The sequence below is a fragment of the Rousettus aegyptiacus genome, unplaced genomic scaffold (genome assembly GCF_014176215.1).
Source record: "Rousettus aegyptiacus isolate mRouAeg1 unplaced genomic scaffold, mRouAeg1.p scaffold_m13_p_12, whole genome shotgun sequence".
Lineage (NCBI taxonomy): Eukaryota > Metazoa > Chordata > Mammalia > Chiroptera > Pteropodidae > Rousettus > Rousettus aegyptiacus.
Genome location: NW_023416287.1, coordinates 19,657,244 through 19,680,470, shown reverse-complemented (window position 1 = coordinate 19,680,470; position 23,227 = coordinate 19,657,244). Strand labels below are relative to the sequence as shown.

At 50.9% G+C, this 23,227-nt stretch overlaps 1 protein-coding gene across 1 annotated transcript; it reads left to right on the top strand.

Moving 5' to 3' along the window:
- Nucleotides 1-1,488: 1,488 nt before the first annotated feature.
- BPIFB2 (BPI fold containing family B member 2) lies at nt 1,489-18,201 on the top strand. The gene is made up of 15 exons (XM_016162213.2): nt 1,489-1,597; nt 3,929-4,022; nt 5,506-5,610; nt 6,309-6,455; nt 7,824-7,878; nt 9,259-9,319; nt 12,987-13,078; nt 13,319-13,504; nt 13,718-13,771; nt 14,326-14,500; nt 15,013-15,076; nt 15,254-15,299; nt 16,050-16,113; nt 16,453-16,529; nt 18,141-18,201. Exons 1-15 carry the CDS (start codon nt 1,489-1,491, stop codon nt 18,180-18,182), a joined length of 1,371 nt encoding a protein of 456 aa, XP_016017699.2. The 3' UTR covers nt 18,183-18,201.
- Nucleotides 18,202-23,227: the final 5,026 nt, after the last annotated feature.

Sequence of the window (23,227 nt, the reverse complement as noted above, 5' to 3'; positions counted from 1 at the left end):
GACCCTGGAGTTTGTAGTGTGGAAAGATATAACAGGCTAAATCCATTTGAGATGGATGTGCATTTGGAGAGAGGCTGGGGTGTTACGTAGCAAAGACCGGATCATCTGGCACCCTCTTGTCTGTGGCCCTTTGAATTAGGACTTAATGTCTGATGAGGTTAAGGACACAGTCTATGGCAAGGGCCAGGGCTTAGTCTGCGACCAGGATCAGGGCTCAGTCAGTCACTGGGGCTCAGATAGCCTCCTGCTCCTCCTAAAAGGGTCACGTTTCTGGGCCAGCTTGGAGGTGCCAGGCCCGAGAGGTTACTGCAGCCATCCCCCTGACTTTGGGTATCCTCTTCCTCCTGGGTCTGGCCAGGACAGTCTGGGTGATGAGGGGACCCTCCTAAGAGCAGCCCTCCTTCCAGAGATCTCCTGGCCTTTCAGGCCCTAAAGCTGCACAACCCCAGGGTCTTGCAGTGGTTGGCAGCTGGCCCTGGCTACTACGTGGCAGCCCCGTGGGAGATGAGACACTTTGGCATAAGCCATGTTTGCAAGGAAAACAGTTGCAACCACAAGCAAACCTGTCCATCCCCATGTCCCTTCCCAGGTGGGTCCTACATACCAGGGAAACCTCATAAAGCAGCTTCCGCATCTGACTGGGGCAGTGGAGGGCTAGGTTGGTGCTGAGAGTCTACCTGTTCCAGGAACCACCAGAGGTAGGACTGGGCATGGGCTGGCACTCCTCTAAGGAGGAGCTTCCACTTCTCCATCTGCTCAATGTGCACAGTACTTTCAACAATCTTCTGCAGAAGGGTCCATCCCTGGTCTTGCTGTGGGACTCTGGGAAAGTGTTGCCCACCAAGACTCAGTTAGCCCATCTGAGCAGTGGCCCTTCATTCCTTCCTAGCTCCCTCTCCCCAAATCGGACATAGATCTGTCCACTTGGATGGATTGGGTTGGGAGGGGCCAGAGGGCAGTGAAGAGGCCCACTTTTGGAACATTCCTTATCTGGCATAGGATGAGATGAGGACAGGAGCCACCCTGGGTCCTCCTCTGGCTGGGTTGGGACGGCTGGACCCCAGGCTGGACTATCAGACTGGGCTGGATTCCTAGCATCAGATGACACAGCTCCAGGCCTTGGGTGGTGGGTCTGGGCTCTCTTCTTGGGACAGGAAGTTGCCTTTAGTCTCCCTATCTGAGAGTGTCACCATCTTCCTCCTGCATAGCTTGGCCCCTGCGCTGGCCCTAGTTTGCCGTACGGCCTTAGGCAAGGCCATGTCTTCTCTGGGCCTTGTGAGCCATTTCCAGACCAGAGCCCTGGTTCCTGATGAAGCAGGCAGGAAAAGGTGATTCTTCCCAAAGTGATATGTGGAGCCTGGCACAGGGCTGGAATCACTACTCAGGGCTTGCGACCTCCAGGCTGCGGGGGGAGGCATTCTGGACAAGTTCCCTGATGCTTGTCCCCACCCCAGCCCACAGGTCTTGGTGGCAGTGGCCAGGACCGCCATGGCTCGGGCATGTGAGCTGGGCCTGCTGCTGGCACTCCTGCTGCCCATGGTTGGCACCTCCGTGCCGGGTACTGTGGTCAGACTAAACAAAGCCATGCTGAGCTACGGTAAGGGACGTGACCGCTGTGCTGTCCTGCATGAGTGCATACATGTGATTCCATGTCTGTATGTGTGTGTGCAGTCCTAAGTGTGCGTGTATATTTGTGAACTCAACCGTCCCCCCGCCAAGGACCCAGCAGATCTTATTCGTCTGTCACTGTGTCCCTGGATCTCAGACAGTGCCTGCTCAATAAATATTAAGTGAATGCATGAATGGGAGTATACGTTTTGTCCCATATGCAAGTGTACCCTCGTGATTGTGCTCACGGGACCAAGTGGGGTGGGCATGGATCAGTTTGAGTGGCTACTTTTGCTTGTGTGTATCTATATGGGTTTGAAAGTTCATGGAGATATGCCCGCGTGTGTACTTGAGTGTCAAGTGGGTGTCCAATCATGTGCAAGTGTCATGGCGCCTGGATGTGTGTGTGTGTGTGTGTGTGTGTGTGTGTGTGTGTGTGTGTGTGCAGGTGTGGCTGCACACCCTGGGTGTACATGTGTGTGCATGGGGGGTCTGTGTGCACTTGCATGCTGGAGAGGGTGTGTCTAGCATGGTCTGGAGGAGCATGGCATTAGATCCTTGCTGCACTCACGGTGAAAAGAGCCAGCCTCTCATTGGGCCTATCTTGGGCGAGGCCTCTGTCCTGTGAGTCTGCTCCACCCCTAGGGAAGGGACAATGAGGAAACCTAGGCCCAAAGAGGGACAAAGGCTGCCCCCCCCCACGGCTGCCCCCGGAGAGGCTTTTGGGGTTCCACCTAAGTTGGGTCAGTGGTGAGAAGTCAGAAGCAATCTCCCTTGAGACAAGACTAAACTCAGGTTACAGTGTGAAGGACTCAGGTCAGACAGTAGAAGGTTCTGTCAGTGGCCCAGGCCACGAAGCAGTGAGACAGTGACTCAGGGAAGCAGCAGGGTCCCCCCGGTGCACCCGCAGCCTTCCAGGACTTTGTATCCGGGCAGATGAAAAGGCAGTGAAAGGGGTCAGTGATCCGTGTGAGAGTGTGACTAGCACATGGTGCCATGCACAGATGCCTGTAGGCAGGGATGTGAGGCCACTGCCCTCCGCTAGTCACTCTCTCTCCGCCTGTCCCATGTGAACCTCCTTTGTCCCGAGAGCCCTCTGGGTGCACCCGCCTGTGTTTGCTCTTGGCGGAAATCCGACAGGAAGCCCAAGCCTCACGCACCTCTTTCCAAGGTCAGGCTGGGTGGCTTCTTAACAGTGCCCTTCCAGTTCCTGTCTGCAAGCCCCAGAGTTTAAGCCCTGTGTAGGGGGTGCACTGTGGATGGAGCCCAGAGGCTTGGGTGTGGGTCTCAGCTCAGTCACAGATGCTCAGGCTGGAGAGGGGCATTAAGAGCATAGAGACCACTGCCTTTATGCTTGCATCCGGGGAAACTGAGGACTAGAGGCACACAGGGACTTCCTCAGATCCCACAGTGAGTCTGAGCAGAGTTCGGGCCTCTTGACTCCTCAGGTTCTCTCCTCCGGACCATCACTTTTCATTTTAATTCCATTCACATTTAATCGGCACCTCCCTTGGTCCAGCAGCGCAGGTGTGTGAGGAGGTCCAGGGGCTTGGGAGCCAAGATCTGACTTCAGCTCCGACTTGACATTCCCTTTCCAGGTGTTCTTTTCCATCTATAAACTGGGCATAATATAGTACCTATGTCATAGAGTTGTGATGAAAAGCAAATCACTCAGACAGTCCTGGAAGAACAAAAGAGAAACTATAGAAATATTAGCCATTATTATCACAAAAATGAAGAGCAACAGGGAAAGCTGACATTTATTGCGTACTGAGCCATTATAAGGACCCTATGTGATGGGTACCATTATAATCATTGCAAATTTATAGGTAGGGAAACTGAGGCACAGAGCAGTCACACAGATAGTGAGTAGCAGAGTAGCAGAGTAGCAGAGCTGGGGGTTGCACCCAGAATCATAGGGACTCCAGAGTCCTCAGCCTCCATCCCCAAGGCCCCACCACCATTCAACTGGTGGGGCGCTCTGCTTGGGGACTTGGGGAGGCTCCAGAGGAGGTGGAATCCTATCAGAATCTTGCAAAAGGGCAAAGCAAGTTTGTTATTGTTTCTGAGGAGTGGGGTAGACAGTAGGATTTCAAGAGGCAGAGTGAGAGAGGGATGGCATGCCTTGCGGTTCTGGTGTGAGGCGTGCACCCAAGGAGGGCTTATGGGGAGCAGACTGGCCCCCTGTGTCCATGGACAAGCCTACCCCTTCCAGTTTCTGAGCCCTCCCCTCTCAGGATGTGGAGCAGATGGCAGATGGTGTGGTCTTCCTTGGTGGCTCCCGAGGGCAGCCTGACCTGGCCCTGCTCTGGCCTCACAGTGTCTGAAACCGGGAAAGCCCCTCTCCAGCGGGCCCTGCAGGTCACTGTCCCGCATTTCCTGGACTGGAGTGGAGAGGTGCTTCAGCCCTCCAGGTGAGTGCTCCTGCCCTCCAGATAAAGTGCTCTTGTCACCAGGTGAGTGTTCCCATTTGCCAGGTGAGTCCCCTCATCCCCTGGGAAGAATGCTCCAGTCCACTAAATGAACACTCTGGTCTATAGGTGAGTGTTTCCCCACCAGCTAAATGAGTGCTTCCCTCACTCGGTTAGATACACCCACCCACTAGATGAGCAGTCACAGGAGGACTTAGGAGATGAGACCAAGAGATATGGGGGCCTGGTGCCTTTGAATTTGTAGATTTCTGTCTCCAGCGGCCAAGATTGTGGCTCCTGGGTTCCCAGTGCTGGCAGGACCCTTGGCTACTGCCTCCAAAAGCTAGACACTGAATTTAGACACAAATCTGTGTAATTTACCCCCACAGAATCCCCCTTACCCCATTAAGCTCAGATACCTCCAGGGACTTGGCCAGCTGTCCCCATCTATGTGGACACAGATTTACTATTGCCAGATCTCTGGATTCACAAGAAAAACACACACACACACACACACACACACACACACACATTATAAAGTTTTGAATGATGGAGACTAACTTCAAATATTTAATACAGATGGGTAAAAAAGCAGCTGACTCGGAGGCCCTCCCCACTCCAGTTTGAGGCCCCTAGGTAGGGCTGGAATGTTGCTCACAGTGTGGTTGATAATGGTGGAGAACTGGGAACAACATCAATTCCTAACAACTGAGGGTTCCTAAATGATTGGTTATCCAGCCACACGACGGACTGCACGTGGTTGTTTGATTACAGCACCGAGGGTCCTTGTTTATAGATGTGGGAACACATCTGGGATGGTTGTCAAGTGAAAAAAAGTAGGTTCTAGGTCAGCCTGTGTCCTAAGAAGAGTTATGGAAGGATGTCACCCAAGTGCCAACAGTGAGAGTGTTTGTGGAGTTTTGATGTGATTTTTAAAATTTATACTATTTGTAGTGTTTTGAATTTCCTCCTGCCCCTACCACTGCTGTGCAGAAAAAAAAAAAAAAGACTTTCGTTTAGAAAAAAAGGAATGATGGTTGCGAAGTGCTTAGCAATCAGAATAGGCAGCTTTTAAGGGAGTAAGTTTCCCATTGCTGGAGAGCTACAAGCCAAAGCTGTTGACTAGAATTCTATAGAGGAGATTTCTGCCTTCTGTGGGTCCCAAAGCCTTTCTTTCCCCACCTTCCAGCTTTCCAGACCTCATTCAAACACTAAAATCCCTCCAAGACCCGAGAAATCATCTCACCCAATTCTAGTCCAGTGCTGGGATCCTCTCTGCATCTTTTGCCTACCAGCTTGTTGTCCATACAAGGCTTGTATGCCCCCTGTGATGAAGAACTCACTACCTATTCCTCATCTCATGGCTCCAATTGTCAGAAAGTCCTTTATAACATCAACAGTGTGTATATGGCTCAGGGCACTCACCCCAGAGTTAATTCCATGGTTTAATGGGGGCCAGCCCGTCACCTCCATTCCTACCCTGCAGGGTCCAGATTCTGAATGTGCAGGTGTCCCACCTGGACCTGAACTTCATTGCCGGTTTTGGGATACACATGTTGGCAGCAGCCAATTTTACTTTCAAGGTCTTTCGGTGAGTGAATCTCCTTGTCGGGAGGGGTTAAGAAGGTTTTCAGGGACGATCAGAGTTACTTTTCTTCTCCATCTCTCAGTCTTCTCTGCTGTAAAATGGGATGAAATTTCACAACAGGTTTATGAGGGTTGCAGTGCATGGATTCATTAAATTAATTCATTAAAATTACACACATAGTAGGTGATCAATAAACATAGCTATTAGAATTATTTCTGTGCCTCAGTCACTTTATATGCATTTAATTTTCAAATTATGAGCTGGACCTTCAGAGAAGTCTCTTATTTTAATTCCTCTGTCCTGACACTCCTAGTTTATAAGTGTTTACTGTGGGAAAGGCTCCAAGCAGGGTGTTTTCACGTGACTGCCTCATAGAAAACAGCACAGCCCTGTGAGATCAGTATCATCAATCTTATGTCCATTTTATCAAAAGGAAACTGAGGCTCAGTATGGGGAATGACTGACTTGGGTCTCGCAGTAAGAGGGCATGGGGAGCCAGAGTTCACACCCAACTACTGTAATGTCTGTGACCCTGAGTGGAGTTTGGGGGGCTCAAGTGGGACCATATCATGCTGAGTGGGGATTCTGCCTGTGTCAAGTGGAGGGCAGGCTTGGGCTCCAGGGGTTTTCAAGGTCTCAAATCGGTCGACATGGGCTCTTCTGGGCGACGCAGCTGTGTCTCAGGATTGGTGTCCCTGCAGAGTCCCAGAGCCCCTGGAGCTGGTTCTACCTGTGGTACTGCTGGCTGATGCTCATGTGGCCCCGGACTCCATCAGGACTCCCGTTGTCAGCATCTCCACCTGCTCCTCATTCTTCAATAATGCCATTGTGCTTGATGGCAATCACAGGTGGGTGCCTGGGCTGTGGTGCTATATTCTGAGCTTCCTGCTCAAGGCTTCATCCATTTGCCACAATGAGCCTAAAAGACCCCCAATATCACATCCAGCTGAGCACTCTAAGGATCAGAGAGGTGTAGGAACTTGCCTGAGGTCATACAGTGAGTGTGCAGCCAGAGCCCAAGTCCTCTCTATTGTCCCACCCTCCAGCCATATAACAATGCACATTAGCCATTAACATACTATTCAGGAAGGGATTGTGGGCTTATACCTTAATTAGGGACTTCAGAGGGCTGTCCCTTCCTGCAGAGATAGGGAGTCCGAGGTCTAGGGGACTGGGACCCACCAAGCTCTCATTGTGTGAAGTGGCCTCTCATGTCCTATCTAAAGCTTACAGCAGCTCCTGCCTCCAGAGAACCTGCTGAGAGCTGGTTACATTCTAGGCCCTTTCGGAGCATTGTCTAACAGTAATCCTACCAGGAGGGTGTAGCTATTTTTTCCATTTCATAGGAGAAAAAATGGAGGCACAGAGCAGTTAAGTGATTTGCCTGAAGTCACACAGCTGACAAATGCTGGAGCAAGGTTCAAACTCTCACGGCCTGACTAACCCAGTGCTTGTGAATCCTCTGCATTTTGTCTACTCTTTCCCACACATGGGTAGGGGCTCACCGTGAGGTGGTTGAACATTTTGGACTGTATTTTCTCCAGAGAAGAGTTGTTTATAAGTCCTGCTCATGTCCCATGATCATCACGTGTAACTCACGTCCCCTCGCGGCCCTCACAGGCAGGCGCTGCTCATGGAAATGGAAGCCCCGAGGTTGATGGCATTAAAAACACAGATGCCATCTTCCTACCTCCCCCAAGAGGCAAGTCCGTGGGTTTGGGCTATAGCTTGGATCAACATTTTAGCAAACATAGGCATCTCTGTGGAGACACACCAACTTAGACCAATCTCTCACTGTTCAGAGGAAAAACTGATGCCCAGAGCGAGGTAGGGACTTTACTAATGGTGTCACAGAGAATTGGAGTCCAAGCAGGAAGCACCCCTTCCTCATGGCGATCAGAGTGGCCCACAAAGCCCACTGGCTGAGGACGTGGCTGAGCCCGGCTTTTACAACGCCCACTCTATCTCCCCCAAGACTGGCCTCATTATCACATCTTAGCTACTTCCAAACCTTGATGCCAGTGACTTATGGTTTGAGGCTCGGTTTCCTCACCTGTGGGGACAATTGTGTTCAGCTGATGGCAGGGTGTGAAATGGGAATCACTGACCCCTTGCCTGAGAAAAGACTTCTCACCCAGATGGGTGGCTTTGCCAAGAGAGACAGGACCAAATGCACTGACTCAGCGCTAAGGAGCCTTCTTATGTCTTTTCCTTAGCACGGCCTTGCTGGTCCAGATACAGCATCACATCAAAGCTGTCCTGCGTAACAAGGTAAAGGGCCTCCTGCCAGATCTCTCAGAAAGCAGGTCATCTCTTACCTCAGCAGGCATGGTGAATAAATGGGGGTTTGCAGGCATGGGGAGATTGGAATGGTTACTGCCTTATTATCTGTCTATCATCCATCTCTCTCTCTTTCTCTTTCTCTCTCTCTCTCTCTCTCTCTCTCTCTCTCTCTCTCTGTCGTCTATTATTTATTTATTTATTTATTGAAGGCCCTTCATAGAACTCCTCCAATTTTCCCATGAGGGCAGGGAAGAAGTTGTTCCAGGCCACTGACAGGAAGGCCCAAACAAGGGCAGGTTTGGGGGGTAACAGGGGAAGGAGGCTCATCTTTTTGGGCAGCCCTAATTCCATGCTAGAGGGTGGCTGTGCTTTCAGAGGCTGTGTGGCTAGTGAAGAGATGACAAAATGAGAGTGGACAAAGACATGGGCACTGAAGCCAGATGCGGTCTGTGTTCCGATTCCCCTTCTTTCCAGCTGTGAACTGGACAGGCCACCTAACCTCACCTCTGCCCCCAATTCTACATCTGCAATGCAGAGAGAGTAAATGTCCTGGTGGGCTGGCTTGAGGGTTGAGCGCATTAAGATCCACAAAGAGTTTAGGACAGTTGGGGCCGGGTGCTGCCATTACTGTTTATATTTTAGCTCTTGTTATTAGCTGCCTGCGGTTGACTGGGTGAGAGATGGTGTCCAGTGGTTAGGGTCCTGCTGCCAAGATGGAGCTAGTTCTTCATCTCTACCCCTTCTCACCTCACTGCCACCTCCTTTAAGGGGCAGCAGTAGAGACCAAATGAACCCACTGCATGCCACCCCACACCCCCTGGAGGCAGGCCTTAGCCCTCTCATCTTTCTGAGGCTCCGGAGTGGAAGGCAATACAACCTGACCCGGCCCTCTCCTCTGCCACCTGGCCTCACCTGGCCCAGCCTCACCAGCTCTTGCTTGGACCGGGCAGTGACCATCCCCAGCCTTGCAGTCTCTCCTCTGCCACCTCCATCACAGTGACCCCAGCTTAATATGCTTCTCTGGCCGCCACTCTGCCCAGGAGAACCCTAGTCTCCCTGGCCTGGCTTGCTGACTGCTGCCTGCCTCTTCCTCAAGTAGCACTATTCCACCAGCTGGCCCTGTGGGACCCGATGCATTAGTCACCCAGGCCCAACTGTGGCCACTTCTGCTGTGTCCCTCAGCCCCTGTTCTTTCCTCAATGCCCATGGATATTAACTCCCCCTCTGACTCCCCAGTGCTCAGAAGAGATGCCCAAAGATGCTCTCTGGGTGGTAGAGGAAGGGAGGGATCTCAGGCCTTGGTGTCCAGGCTGAGGGAGGCTTCCAGACCCGAGTGCCCCTGACCCAACCTCCTTTGTCTTGCCGCAGCTGTGCCTGAGCATCTCCAACCTGGCGCAGGACCTCAACGTCCACCTGGGCACTTTAATTGGTAAGACCTGGGAGCCCAGGGCTGTGGAGGGACCTCTGAGACCCTCTCAGGCCCCCAAGACTCTTCAAGACCCAACTCCTGATCAACTGTTGGATGACTGAAAAATTACTGATGGAATCTGGGAATCTCCATATTCTAGAACCATGTTCGGTGTGTGTGTATGTGTGTGTAAGGAGGAGTATATGAAGTTTGCAATTGCCTCCTCCTCCACCTGGAGATTCAGAGACTCCCTCCTCCCCTGGTTTTGCGCCCATATCTCTCACATTCTTTGCCAGACTCTCCCCACTCCCCACTTCAGGGCTCTGGCTCTTATAGTTCATTTCTTCCTGGACACCTCCTTCTGGAAAGTCCCCCATGCTCCTCCCACTCAACATGTCCTTGACAGAACTCAAGCTCTTCTGCTCCCAAGGGCCCTTAATCCTGTTTCCCTTCTCAGGAGCCACCCACCACCCAGAGTCAAGGCTCCCTCTCCTCAACACTGTCAGGCTCGTCCTACCTCTTTATCCAGAAGTCCTAATTATCCAGGGAGTTCTAGGAGTATATTAGCAGAAGGTCAGTGTCATAGGCTAATCCCCCAGAAATAGAAGACCCTGAGATGAGGAATTTAGTATAAGTGACTCAAATGGGGGGTGAGGGAGCGGTGATAAGGAAAGGAAGATGTGTTAATGGGCAGGTAACTGCTGTGGCTCATGGGGCTCCCTCCCATTGGAGAACTCTTGGGTATAGAAAAGAACATGCCTAACCTTCTCCTCAAGAGGCAGGAGCAGGGCTATACATCCACTAACTCCCATCAGCCATTGTTCACCTCCCCACCGCTCCATATACCTTACTCTACTATGGCAGATGGAGTCCCAGGTGCTTGCGGCCACTATGCACAGTGGCCACAGTGCGTGCTAAACAAGGCTCCATCACAACTTTGTCTTACAACTTGAAATTAAAAGCTATGAAAGTAGATCAGCTTCATTTCTTTTCGGCAGTTTCAATATGTATCAATATTTGAGAACTACCTGGCAATTACCCACCCACCCCTAGACTGATCAAAGAATGCATCCTGTGTTGAATTGGGGGATAATATGTTCTCACTGAGCCCTGAGCATAACGCAGAGCTTCCTCTGTTTTATTTTCACGAGCCTATTTGGAAGCTTCTCCTGTCAAATGGTCTTGCCTAGGATTTTAGTGTTTCTCCCACGTTATAGTCATCAACTTTGTAAAATCCAGAGCTGTTGGCTGTTGGCAGCTGCACTTTGCGATCAATTGGCTTTACCTTTGAGTCAGGGTCTGCATCTAACTCTTGCCCAGCCTGGGACAGGTGTGTGGGGGATGTAGGGATGGGATTTAGGACCAGCATGCTGGTGTTAAGCCAGGAGGGATGTCTGGCAGGGTCCACGCTTATCCGTGGTGGGTTCCTCGGAGAATATTGTCATATCAAGGTAAGTTTGGTTTTCTTGTGCAAACTTCTTATAACAGTCCTATAAGGTAGCATTTTTTATGCCCAGTTTATACATGAGAAACCAGAGGCTCTGAGTCTAAAATCCTCAGCCTGGTGCTAGAGGGACCCATGAACCAGCTCATTCTGGTTTTCTCCTTCTCACATGTCCACCTACTGCTCTGCCCACATTTCACAGCCCAGTCACCTTGTCTGGGGAACATTCTTTGATTTCACCCACTTCCATCACTGCCTCAATCTCCATATTACCTTAATAGAAGGCACCGGGAGGTCAAAGAAATTGGACTTGGAATCAAGGGACATGAGGGTGATTCTGACGCTGTTGCTCATCTGCTTTGTGACCTTGAGGAAGTCACCCATCTCTCTGAGCCTAACCATTCCAATCCAAAAATGGGAATCAAAATTTCACTTCTCCCATGGACTGCTATAAGACAGCACAGGTTAAGTGCCTGGCATAAAATAGACTCAATAAACATTAGTCTCTCCTGTCTTCCTTAGCAGGGTTTTCTCCATCATGATGACTTGTAATTAGGTTCATACCAAAAACCAGCCCTTGCCCATGTCTTTGAGGAATTAAAAAAAAAAATGAGTAAAGGAAAACTAAGTGTCTAACCCTAGGAGACTGTTTATATGAGTCGTGTATACATAGAGCATGGAGTGAAAGGAGCCATTAAAAAGCATAGTTTAAAGGAAGCATTAACCAGCAATATGCCTGTCAAAATACAATATAATAAAAGCTAATATTTACTGTAGTGTTATTAGCTCCCTTTTACAGATGAAGAAACTAAGACAGTCTTCTTGAAAGCCTGTGGTCTTAAACAATGTATAATGTCACTCTTTAAATAAAAAAGAGGACATAAAAATATATAGATACATAGCTTCACTCCAGTTTTACTGAGAGAGCGAGGGAGAAGTTTACTTCTGTATAAGAAAATACCGAAAAAGAAATAAATTTGAGATTCTGGATTATATTTCTTCCATCTTTAAAAAATGTTCTATATGTTCACAATAAATACGTACTATCATTTAAAGTTTTGAACTATTTATTCATTTTAAAAACAGAGTAAGTCACCCTCTATGGTATTGTCTGTGAGTTTTGAAAGTGCATAAAGTCACGTAATTACCACCACACTTGATACACAGAACATTACACCAGCCCCTAGAATCCTTTCGAGCTGCCCCGCTCCAACCTCCCCAGTCTTCGACAACCACTGATTATACTACATTGCTTTTACAATCATAAGAAATCCCCCGAATATTAGGGAAAATGAAATTAAATGCAGAAGAGACAGTAGAAAATCAGAAAGAAATCTAAATGAACACATACACAGACAGAGACACTAAAACTGTGTTATGCAGAGCCTTTGGGAAGGAGTTATTGGCTTTCCTGACAGTGGGGTTGAGGCTTCACCTGCATGTTGTCTAGCCTAGCTGTGTCTGGAGATACGGTTCCCACTGGAGAGTCACACTGTGCAACTTCTCAATCCGAATGTTCTGAGCCTTGGGGGAACTTGCCTTATAGGTATCGAGCTCTCAGATGTGTCTCCCTGAAAGGCCCCCTGAAGACATTTAGGGATGCAGGCACTGATGTGCTCTGGCACTGAATGGCACAGGGGCCCGTGCCTTTTGAATTCCTGTAGGAGGCTGATTAAGTGGAGAGAGTATACCTTTGGAGTCAGATGGACCAGGTATGCAATCCAGGGCACAGCTAGACTCAACAAATGATGTGGTGTGTGTGTGTGTGTGTGTGTGTGTGTGTGTGTGTGTGTGTGTAAAATGGGCTCTTAACCCTACAGGACTGGTGAGGACTGAATGTGACAGTGTAAGTCAAACGTCTGAACCTCAGTGAACGTGAACTCCCTTCTTTTCCTGTGGTTCCTTCTTGCCTTTGTCAGGGGGTGTTTGTGCCTAGTGTGACCTTTCTCTTTCTTTCTAATTTGGGGTCTCTAGTCCTCTATCATCTTGGAACAGAAACCAAAACTGTTAGGATTGTGTCTAAGCTAAGAGTCAGATTAGGGGTGGCTGGATTTTAGATGTACGTGCTTTGCAACTTGTTTGCTTACTCATGGGCTTTTTCCTGTTTGTTTGTTTGTTTGTTTGTTTGTTGGCCTGAGTTTGGTGAACCAAGGTACTCAGATAATTGAGTTTTCTGCATAGATGAGGCACTGGCAGACGATGCTAAGTGTGACATCTTTTCTTCTTCATTCTGGTTTCATTTAGGCCTCAACCCTGTGGGTCCTGAGTCCCAGATTCGCTACTTCATGATCAGTGCACCCAATATCACTAATGACTACATTTCCTTGGATATCAATGTAAGTGCCTCCTCATCAGCCCAGAGCTGAAGGCTTGTTGCCTCTGGAGTCCTTGGTGTTCTGGAAAATTCCTAAAGGAGCAGGGGAGTTGGTGGTAGAGGTGCTGGAATGGCATTCCAGGTGTGAGGTTGGATGTGTGACATCTTGGGGTGGGCAGCATTTCAAAACCCAGGGTCTGTGATGGAGCCACCTCCCTCCTGAGGCCCCCATGCTCGTCTCCTTCCCAACCCTCCCCTACAGGCTGTTCTCTTCCTGCTGGGCAAGCCCATCGTCCTGCCTGTGAATGCCACACGTTTCACGCTGCCAGAGCACGTAGGCACTGACAGTGCCATGGCAACTGTGGGCCTCTCCCAGGACCTGTTCGACTCTGTCCTCCTGCTGCTGCAGAAGGCTGGTACCCTAAACATGGACATCACAGGGCAGCTGGTGAGGGCCGGATCTGCGGGGCAGGCACACCCTGGGCCCTGGCCTGGGGAAACCCTATAGGGGCTAAATTGTGAATGGGTGGGGTGGCTGGAGTTTTGAGGTCACAGGGTGGCTGTTGAAAGGGTTAAATAGAGGTTTGAGGGAGGTAAGGGGTGGTCTAGCTTGGGGAGCAATTGCCTTAAAACCTATCATGGCATGTGATGCTGATTTCAGAAGTCAGATGACAACCTGCTGAACACCTCCATGCTGGGCCATCTCATTCCTGAGGTTGGTGAGGTTTCTGGTCATTCTAGGGGCTGAGACCTGAGATTGGGGTTGGGGGGATCTCTGGGCTGTGGGATCTCTGCTGGTCCATATCTGTCCCAAGCGGGGTTCAGCATCTACTCTTACATGTGCACCCTTCCATCTCAGGAGAGCCCCTCCTGCGCAGACATGTTATTTTCTCCTCACTATGGAGAAATGCCCAAGCACTGCCCTCTGTTTGGGGTGTTCTTTCTGCTTCCTTTCTCTTATCCATCTTCAAGATCGAGTTCGGAGATTACCTCTAGGGGAGGACCAAACCCCTAGTCTGGTCCAGGAGGCTCCTTGACCTTCCACAGCCCCTGAGCATCCCTTTCTCCTAGCACAGGCTGTGCCTGTCTTCATGCCTATTACCCCAGACTGGGCATCCCCATGGGTAGGGGATTGGGGTGGCCCCACCTCTGTGGACCAGTCAGGGACAAACAGTGACCTAATCAGCATCAGAAGAATGACAAGTGGAGAGCCCACCCAGCCTTTGCCCCCAGGTGCCCTCCTCTCTTTCTCCCCCTCTGCTTTCCTAGGTGACCCACCAGTTCCCCAACCCCAGGCCTGTGGTGCTCAAGGTGCGGCTGAGTGCCACGCCCTTGGTCATTCTCCATACCAACAATGCCACACTGCAGCTGCAGCCCTTTGTGGAGGTCCTGGCTGTGACATCCAACTCAGCTTTCCAGTCCCTTTTCTCCCTCAACGTGGTGAGTGAGGTGGGCTGGGAAGGGCTGGCTCTGGAAGGGTGGCTGACTTGCAAGGAGACCTTACTTTCTGCTGCACTCTCCTCACCTGCTCTGTCCTATCCATACCGGCCTAGCTGTTCCTTCAGTGTGCCAGGATATTCCTGCCTCAGGACTTTTGCACGTGTCGTACCTTGTGCCTAGGACACCCTTCCCCTGGCTCTTGGCGCGGTTGGCTTCTCCTCATCTTTCAGGTCTCAGCTTAAATGTTGCATCCCTCTTCAGGGCAGCCTTCCAAGACCACCCTGAGAAAGATGGTCCCCATCATCCCTCTCCATGCCTCCACTCTACCTTTGTGGTACCTACTACTCTCTGAAAAAATTCTGCTTGGTTATTGTTCATCTCCCCTACTGGCCTGTGCTCCACAAACACCTGAATGAGTAGGGGGATGAGTGGGAGGCTGGGGTCACTGGCGGCCAGCTGAAAGCTCCCACATGGCTTTGTGCCCTTTGACCCTGTTCTCCCCGCACACTCAGGCAGTGAACCTCAGCCTCCAGCTCTCCGTGTCCAAGGTGAAGCTTCGGGGGATCACATCTGTGCTGGGGTAAGCAAGGCCTCCTGGACCCAGCAGCCTCAGAGTGTTTCTCTGTGCAATTGGCTCGCCACCACCTATCACGGTGTCACCTGGCACATTGACTGTCAGAGGAGCCTGGGGTGCAAGTATGGTATGGGTGGTGGTGGGCATTAGGTCCCATCCCTAATCCTCCTGCTTCCATTTCAGGGATGTCAAGCTCACTGTGAATTCTTCCAATGTGGGATTCATTGATGTGAGTATGGGGCTGAGGTCTCCAGAGGTCCCCTCACTGGGCGGGGAAGGCCTTGCACCGGGGAAAGGGGTATGTGTGTGCATGCCTGCTTGTGCATGCATGTATCTATGTGTGCCACCCTAAGCAGGCTTCTGCCTGGGGTGCTTGGGGACAGTGGTCAGTCGGCGGTCCATCCATTGGACAATCTGTCTTTCCCAGGCTGTCTGTCCATTGGCCAGATGGTCAATCAACCTCGGCTTGCCTGTCTGGTGGCTGGTGACTTGTCAGCCCCCAAAATCTCTGAGACCACTGATAATTGGACAAGCCAGCATTAAACAGTGTTGGCTGCTCCTTTGGTCATGCACGTGGCTGGGCCACCATTGTTGGTTGGCCTGTCAGTCAATATGCCCCATCAGTCTATCCAAGGTCAGTCCATCTGTCTATCAGTCAGTGCCAACAGGGCAGCTAGCCACTTGACATCAGGTGGTCTGCCAGTCGCCTGGTGGTCATACTGTGAGTGAGTATCAGTCAGGTGCAAGTCTCTCAGCCTCCCCTCAGGTGAGTGGATCCTGGATGCATAATGCTCAGTATACTGACCTGGCCCCGGGGGTAGATGGTCTCTGCTTGAAGGTGGGTCAGGGATAATGTGCCTTCCTTCCTTTCTCTGTGCCTCTGCCATCCATGTGTCCGTCTGTGTGGCCTGCCTATCTCTCTCGGCCCCTCGCTGGGACGGGCCTACGGTCACCCTTCTCCCTGGTTCCACGGCTGCAGACAGATCAAGTGCATGCACAAATAGGCACTGTGTTTGAGAAGCCTCTGCTGGACCATCTCAATGGTGAGCTCTGCCCTCAGCCCCAGTGTGGCCCCTCTTGCGCCCTCCTGTCCCACACCACTCCAGGCTTCAAAGGTCAAGAGAGTGGCCTTTGGAATCCAGCTACCTGTGAGCCCCTTAGCTCACCTGTTGAGCAACTGTATGATTGCAGCAAAGTTTTTTCCCCTCCCTAATCCTCAGCTTTCCCTTCTGTAAAGTGAGTGCAATAACCAGGGCTCCCACCTCCTGGGTGTCTGGGACTTGGTATCACGATGCACATGAGGACTTCAGCACAGGACATGTTCCAGTAGTGCTCCATCAGTGCCTCCCAGCTGAACTTGGTTTCTCCTTTCCCTCCTGCAGCTCTCTTGGGCATGGGGATTGCCCTCCCCAACGTGGTCAGCCTCTACTATCTCAACGCTGAGATCTTTGTCCATGAGGTGAGAGTCTGTGGGTGTGACCAGAGGGGACTCCTCCATCCTTGGAGAGAGGCTGGGATCAGGGAGATGGGAGCCACTTCTCTCCTGTGTCCCTTCTAGTGCAAACAATGTGGTCTTAGGGTCAGCCAGGCCTGGGGGAGCCCCTGCTCCTGCCAAGACTACTCCATGAATCCTTAATTGCAATGAGATTCAAAAGTCAGGATATGAAGAGACACTGGTGGGCGGGTTTCACCGCCCTTCAGTCCTCATCAAATATCACAACAGGCCACACTCAGGGGCCTTCAGTTGTCCCTTACTTCTGTGCTCTGGAACAGGCATGGTCACATTGGTTTCTGGGCGAGTGTGACAGAGGGGTTCCTTCCAGCTTTGTACACAAACCAAGTTCAGCTGGATGAGGGAGGGGCCCCCTGACTCTTCTAGAATCACTTTCCCTGATCAGAAATCGTGGGCCCACAGTGAAATTCAATCATGACCACTGCCCAAAGGTGAGATCCTATAACTTCTTTCTGTTTCATTCAGGACATAAAAAGATATATTCTTCCTATTTCACATAACAAGACATGCACAGGACAGAAAGCTTAGCCGAGGTCCCTCGAGCTCAACATCTGTGTGTTATTTGCACCCCCACCCCAAGTGGGACCCACTGGTGTCCTTCTGGGGAGGATGCCCTCGTCGCTTAAGGACCATGGTCCCAAGGCACTTGGGCAATCCACCCCTTTAAGAAGGAATAATAGGCACGTGGAGGAGCCAAGGTTATTAGTGGGAATTTCCCTAAGACGCCCCCATACAAGCACGGTTAGCGGCTGACCCACCTTGACACAAATCCAGCCAAGTGGATCTGAAGTCAAAGGTCGCTAGACTAGCACAGCCCAATAGAACTTTCTGTGAGGATGGACCTCTGCACTGTCCAACGCAGTTGCCACTATTGGCCACTGGGCATGGGTGGCTATCGGGCACTTGAAATGTGGCCTGTACAACTGAGGAGCTGAATTTTAAATTTTATTTAATTTTAATTAATTGAAATGTAATTAGCCACATGTAGCTCGTGGCTACCGTATTGGACCACATAAGAGCTACACCTGGGTAGGAACTTGGTCTGGCTTGTTCTCTGCTGGATCGCTAGCACCTGGGACAGGGCTTGGCTCGTAATAAAGGCTTGGTGAAGATTTGCTGAATGAATGAATGAATGAATGAATGAAAGAAAGATCAGCAGGCCCCCAGGATGTTTCTTCAGTACAATGTAGAGAGCAGAGGACGTGGTGGGGGCGGGAAGGGTGCCTGACTCTGCTAGGGAGACTTGGACTTGGAGAAGATACTCAATGATCTGGACTCCTAAGCATAAAACGGTGACAGTACTGAGCATGTAGGAAGCACGCATCAAGTGCCGGCCCCATGCTGAGCGCTCTACCTGCATGGTCTCACTGCATCCTTATAGCAGTCTTTCAAGGTGGGTGCTGTTATGACAGAGTAAGAAACTGAGCCCAGAGAGGCAAAGGACTGTTCTCAGACACACAGCGAGAGTGACACAGCATGAACTCAGAGCCAGGCTGATGGGGCAGCTGAAGGTCCTACTGGTCGTCATGTGGCTTCATGGTTTTCTTTGCCTTTCAGGGCTACGTGGTGGTATCCAGCAAACTTCTCTATGAGCACTGAGGTGGGGCCACTGGGAGAGCTGAGTGGGCCAGCAAGCTGCCTGGCATGAGGGCCAGGACCCTTGTGTCTCAAGCCACTTGGAAGACTGAAGCAATGCCACACTTAATCATCTCTAGCAAGCTGGATGGCCCAACTGGGCTCTTTAATCTTCACTGTATGCCTGCGTTACCCTGCCTCACCTCCTCCTACCCCATCCCTTTCCCCTTCTCTCCCTACTTCTTCCCTCACCCAGCCCCTTCCTCCATTTGCCCCCTTGAGGGGAGAAAATTGCTTCTCCAGGCGTACATACCTGTTCTTTCTTGCATTAAACACCTTCTCTTGAGCTGCAATTTCCAGTCAGGCCCTGTGAACTCTTTGCATACCTGAGGTCAATCATTCCCTACATGCTGTCCCTGGTTCCTGTCTATCCCTAGAGCCACTGGAGCTGCCTGGAAGAGGAAGATGTGACTACATCTCTGGTGGTCTTATCTGCTGATCCCATCACCCCCTTGCCCAGGGGAGCTCATATTTTGAGAGAATCCTGGAGAGCAACATAGACAACCTAGAAGTTACAAATGCCATGGTGGCACTTTCGGCACTGTGCCTTACCTGGAGGCATGTCCCATGCCTTTTCCTCTCTACATTGTCACATCCCTGCTTATTCCTAGAATCTCATAAGAGCCCTGTGAGTGAGGCATGCAGAGTATGGAGTCCCCTTTCACAGATGTGGAGACGAAGGCCCAGCAAGGAGACAAATGTGTCGAGTCTCCGAGCTGGATGGCAGCAGATCCCTGGGACTGCAACCTTCCTAGAATCCAGACGTAAGGTGTCCAGTTCCCTCTTCTATCTCCAGCACCCCAACCTGGGGGTTGTCCTTGGGTCGTGAGCCTCAAGGGACAGGGAGTTTCCTGACTTCTCAAGCAGCTTCTCCACCTTTGGTTTACTCAGGTCATGAGCAAGTTTTTTTTGTCTGTTGGAAGGAGGCAGAATCTGCCTCCTGGGACTATGGCTTCACTGAATATGTCTAATTCCTTTTGCTTCCAAAAGCTCTTCAAACCCAGTGGGTCATACCCAACAAGATGGCCTAGGGAAGATTGAGGATGCAAACATTAGCAAAGAAAGCCATGTGATTTTTCTCCCCTCATTTTAAGCTAATCTCTTAGCCAGAGATAGTGTTTCTTCCTGCCCAGATACACAAGATTCATATTCTGTTTACGTTTTCCTGGGGAGTAAAATGTCCCTGAATTTGCACTGTCAGTAAGCAAACCCTTTGGTAGTGTATAACACTAGCCTCTCCTGCTATATAGGTTACAGGTTCATCTGTAAAGTCTCAGTGTGACAGGCTGAGGGGCCTGGAACCAGCCCAGAGTCTTGGTGGTGGGAAGAAGATGGGGCGGTGGTGAGAGAGTGGAAAGGGGCAGACTGTAAAATCCAACCTGATGATTTTGCTCAGGACATCATGGCCTTTATTTCATTTGGTTGCTTAGTTAACTAATTCATTAATCCTACTTTTATTGGGACTTAATATCAGCTCAGCCCAAGGCTAAGTATTTTAAAATATGGGAGACGAAAATTTTAATACATAGACACAGCCCATAAAGGAAGCAATGACCTCGAAAAAGATCATATAGAGTCCATCTATTAAGCGGTCAGTCCAGTGAGCCAACCCTATGTCCTTGATGCCTCCCCTCCCCCCTCAATACCCAGCATGGCCCTGTAGGGAGGCAGTGGGGGCCAGGCGACCGGTGACCAGAATCATACCAGGTGGATTTGCTTGTGGAAGGAGGAGGTGAGGCCTGCCTGTCCCTCTGTCTGTCGGGGGCGGATCTGCAGGATAAAGTGATGCTATCTGTAGACTGGCTCCTCTAGCTCAAGGTCAAGATCAGGATGGAGACTGGCTGGGCTGACCTGGGTTCTTTTCTCCCCCTGTCCTAACCCTGGCTTTGGCCCACTGCCATCAGGCAGGCCGTTGCCCCATACTCCTGCCACAGTGGCTCCAAATGCACAATGGGAAGAATAGCTTCCTTAGACCTGTGGGTTCCCTGTGGGGTGGATGAGGAAAACCTCAGTCCTTCACCGGCCCTCCCAGGACTGTTCATCAGCCTTGAGGTGATCCCAAGGGCCTCATGGAGAGCAGAGCAGAAGCTGGGCACTCCAAGGCCTGGGTTCTAGCCCTACCTCTGTGGCCAACTTACTGTGTGGCCCTGAGGTCATCCTGCCTTCATTGCCTTTCAAAGCCCCACCCTCCCACCCCCCAGCATTTACTGGCATCTCCTCTAGGAGCATCCATCTGAGGCTACCCCACTGGACAATTGGCTCCTCATGCCCCTTGTGAATCTCAGAGGGGTCACAAGGCCTAATGGTCCAGCCAATGTCTCGCAGGCCTTTGCACTTGCTGGCCCCGTCCTGAAACACCTTCGCCTTGCCTTGCAGAGCTGGCTCTGCTCACCCTTAGGTATCAGCTCCAACATCCCCTGCTCCAGGGGTCTTCTGCTCTGATGATAACCACATTCTCTCCCTGCCCATCCCCCTGGTTTGGTGGCTTCCACTACCCTTTTCTCCCCAAGAATGATCTGGCTTTTTGGTGTTGACTTGCATAGTGCCCGTCTCTCCCTGTAGGTACCAGGACCCCTCTCAGGATAAGAATCCCAACTGCCCGTTTGCTTGTGGGAGGTTCTGGGTCTAGGGAAGGGGGCAATGTGAGCCCTGATGCCCGCTCCAGTGACTGCATTCCTCCCACCAGTGCGTGTCCTCCTGCAGCCACCTGGGCTCCTCAGCCACCTTCATCCTCTGTGCTATTTACATTGGAACAGACTGAAGTGTCACGTGAGCTTTGGGGCTCCTGTTCTTCAGTCCTTTAGATAATTATCTGGGCCTTAATAAACCCTTAATTATCCAAGTAGCTAATCAGGCTCCTGAATATAAGGGCTTCCTCGTTCCTAGGTCCAGAGGTAAGGGTCAGTCATCTGCAGGACATCCTCGGGCTTGGCAAGGTAAGGACAGGCCCCACCTATGGAACTCTCCCCAGAGAGTGTCGTATCTAGCCCTGTCATTTTACAGATAAAAACACTGATGCCCAGAGAGGGGAAGGGACTTGCCTGAGACCACAGAGCAAGCAGGTCTCAGGGCCATGGCTTGGTTCTATGGCCTGACTACTGCCCAGTGCCCCCAACATGACAGGAAGCCACAGGACATTGCAACCTTCTCATACTGTAGGACTTAAGCAAGATCAAGGGGACAGCAGATCTGAGGGCCTCCTTGGGCTCCACTGAGGCTGAGGGGAGACTAGAGAGGCCCTGATTTTCAGGAGCTCAGAGCTGAGTTGGGGCAATGGGGCAGGGATGGGAAGATGGAGGGAAGGTTGTGCATCTAGGAGCATTTGCCAGTTAGAGAAAGAGAGGAAGGGACTCCAGGTGGGGAAAAAGTGTGAGCAAAGAATGCAGGTGGGAGTAGCAGTAAACACTCATCTTGGGGTGGGATGGATTGGGTAAACAATCAGGTTCAAACTGTGATCTTTAAGGTTGGGGGCGGTTGGGGGTTGAGGGGAGGGAAAGGCTGAAATTAGGACTTGAGGGATGAACAGGTTATAGATGGGCTGGTGGAGGGCATTCTAAGAGGGTAGGATGGCTTAGACAAAAGCACAAACACAATCAGAAACAAAACTCTGGCACTGACTGTTTGTCCCAGAAACACCCATCTGATCACATTACCCCAAGCCGCTTAGTATACTGAGATGGCAAAAAATTCTGCCCGGAGTGGCCTTAACACCTGACATCCGTTCTGGCCTGGGATTGAGGGGACAGGGGCGGTGTTCAGTCTTAGGGCTCAGCTTCCCAACTGGAAGACGGAGCTGGGTCTGGAGACGACCATCACCAAGCCCCTTCCAGTTCTGTCACTCTGACCCTGAACTTCACAGTCCCTCTGGGGATGATTTTCAAAGAGATTTGGTATTGGGTGTGCAGGTTCCCGGCACATTCCCATAGCACACATATGTGTTTAAAAGTTTGAGGAATCACCAAGAATGATTATATTCAAGCTCAGAGAGATATTTAAAAACTGAATGGGATAAGCGAGAAATATGTACTTTAATTTAGCAAATATTGATTGTAGGTTCGAATGGTCTCTTCTGGCTTTTTAAACACTGGCTGCTTCTCATCCTTTGTGTCTCAGCCTAAATATTTCTTCTCCAGAGAGTCCTTCCCTGCTCACCTCCTACTCCTCCACCCCCCATGCACAGTATCCCATTATTGCTTCTTTTTACGATTCAGGAGGAGCAGGACATCTCTACCATATCTACCTTATAGCCTAGTCTGCCTGGCACACTCAGTAAATGCAAGATGAATGAAAGAATGCATGCGTGCACGCATGGGCTCAGAGTAGGCGCCCATGTCTGTTTGTGGACCAGGGGAACCCTTAGTGGCCCGAGCCTGCTGTCAGCAGGAGTTTAGCTGGAACTCCCTCTCTCCCGGTGTCACAGGCCAGGCCCTGCGGCTCCTCCTTGATTCTTTCAGCCACAGCTCAAACCTGAAATAAGCACTTGGCCTCTGGTTGGGAGAATTTCAGTCTTGGTAAGTAGAAGGAAGGGATTTCTGGGGGTCCAGGGGTGGGATGGGGCTTTCCTGGGGACTTTGAAGAGTTTGGGGTGTGAGGTCCTTACTCAGTTCTCTGCTCACTGGCTGTGAGACTGTGGGTGTGTGCCTCAGCTTCCCTATTAGTGAGGCGATGTCTCAAGGGGCCTTAAGGGACTGTGAGTTGAGATTTCTGAAAATGAGACTGAGCTGGAGGAAGTGGGGGATGCCATTGGCTATAGAGTCAGGGTGGAGGGACCAGGAGGTGTCTGCATTCCCATACTGCAGTGGGAGTTCCCTGAGTCAGGACCAGGTTGGAGTTTCCTCTGCAGCTCTAGCATTGCCTGGCACTGAGCTGCACTTGAACTCATGAAAAACTACAGCTGAACCTTCCACCAACCCTATAGTGCAGACTGGTTAGAATGTATGATGCCCATAGATGAGAAAACTGAGGTTTAGAGAGAGAAGTGACCTGCCTGGTGTGACTCCAGAGGCTCT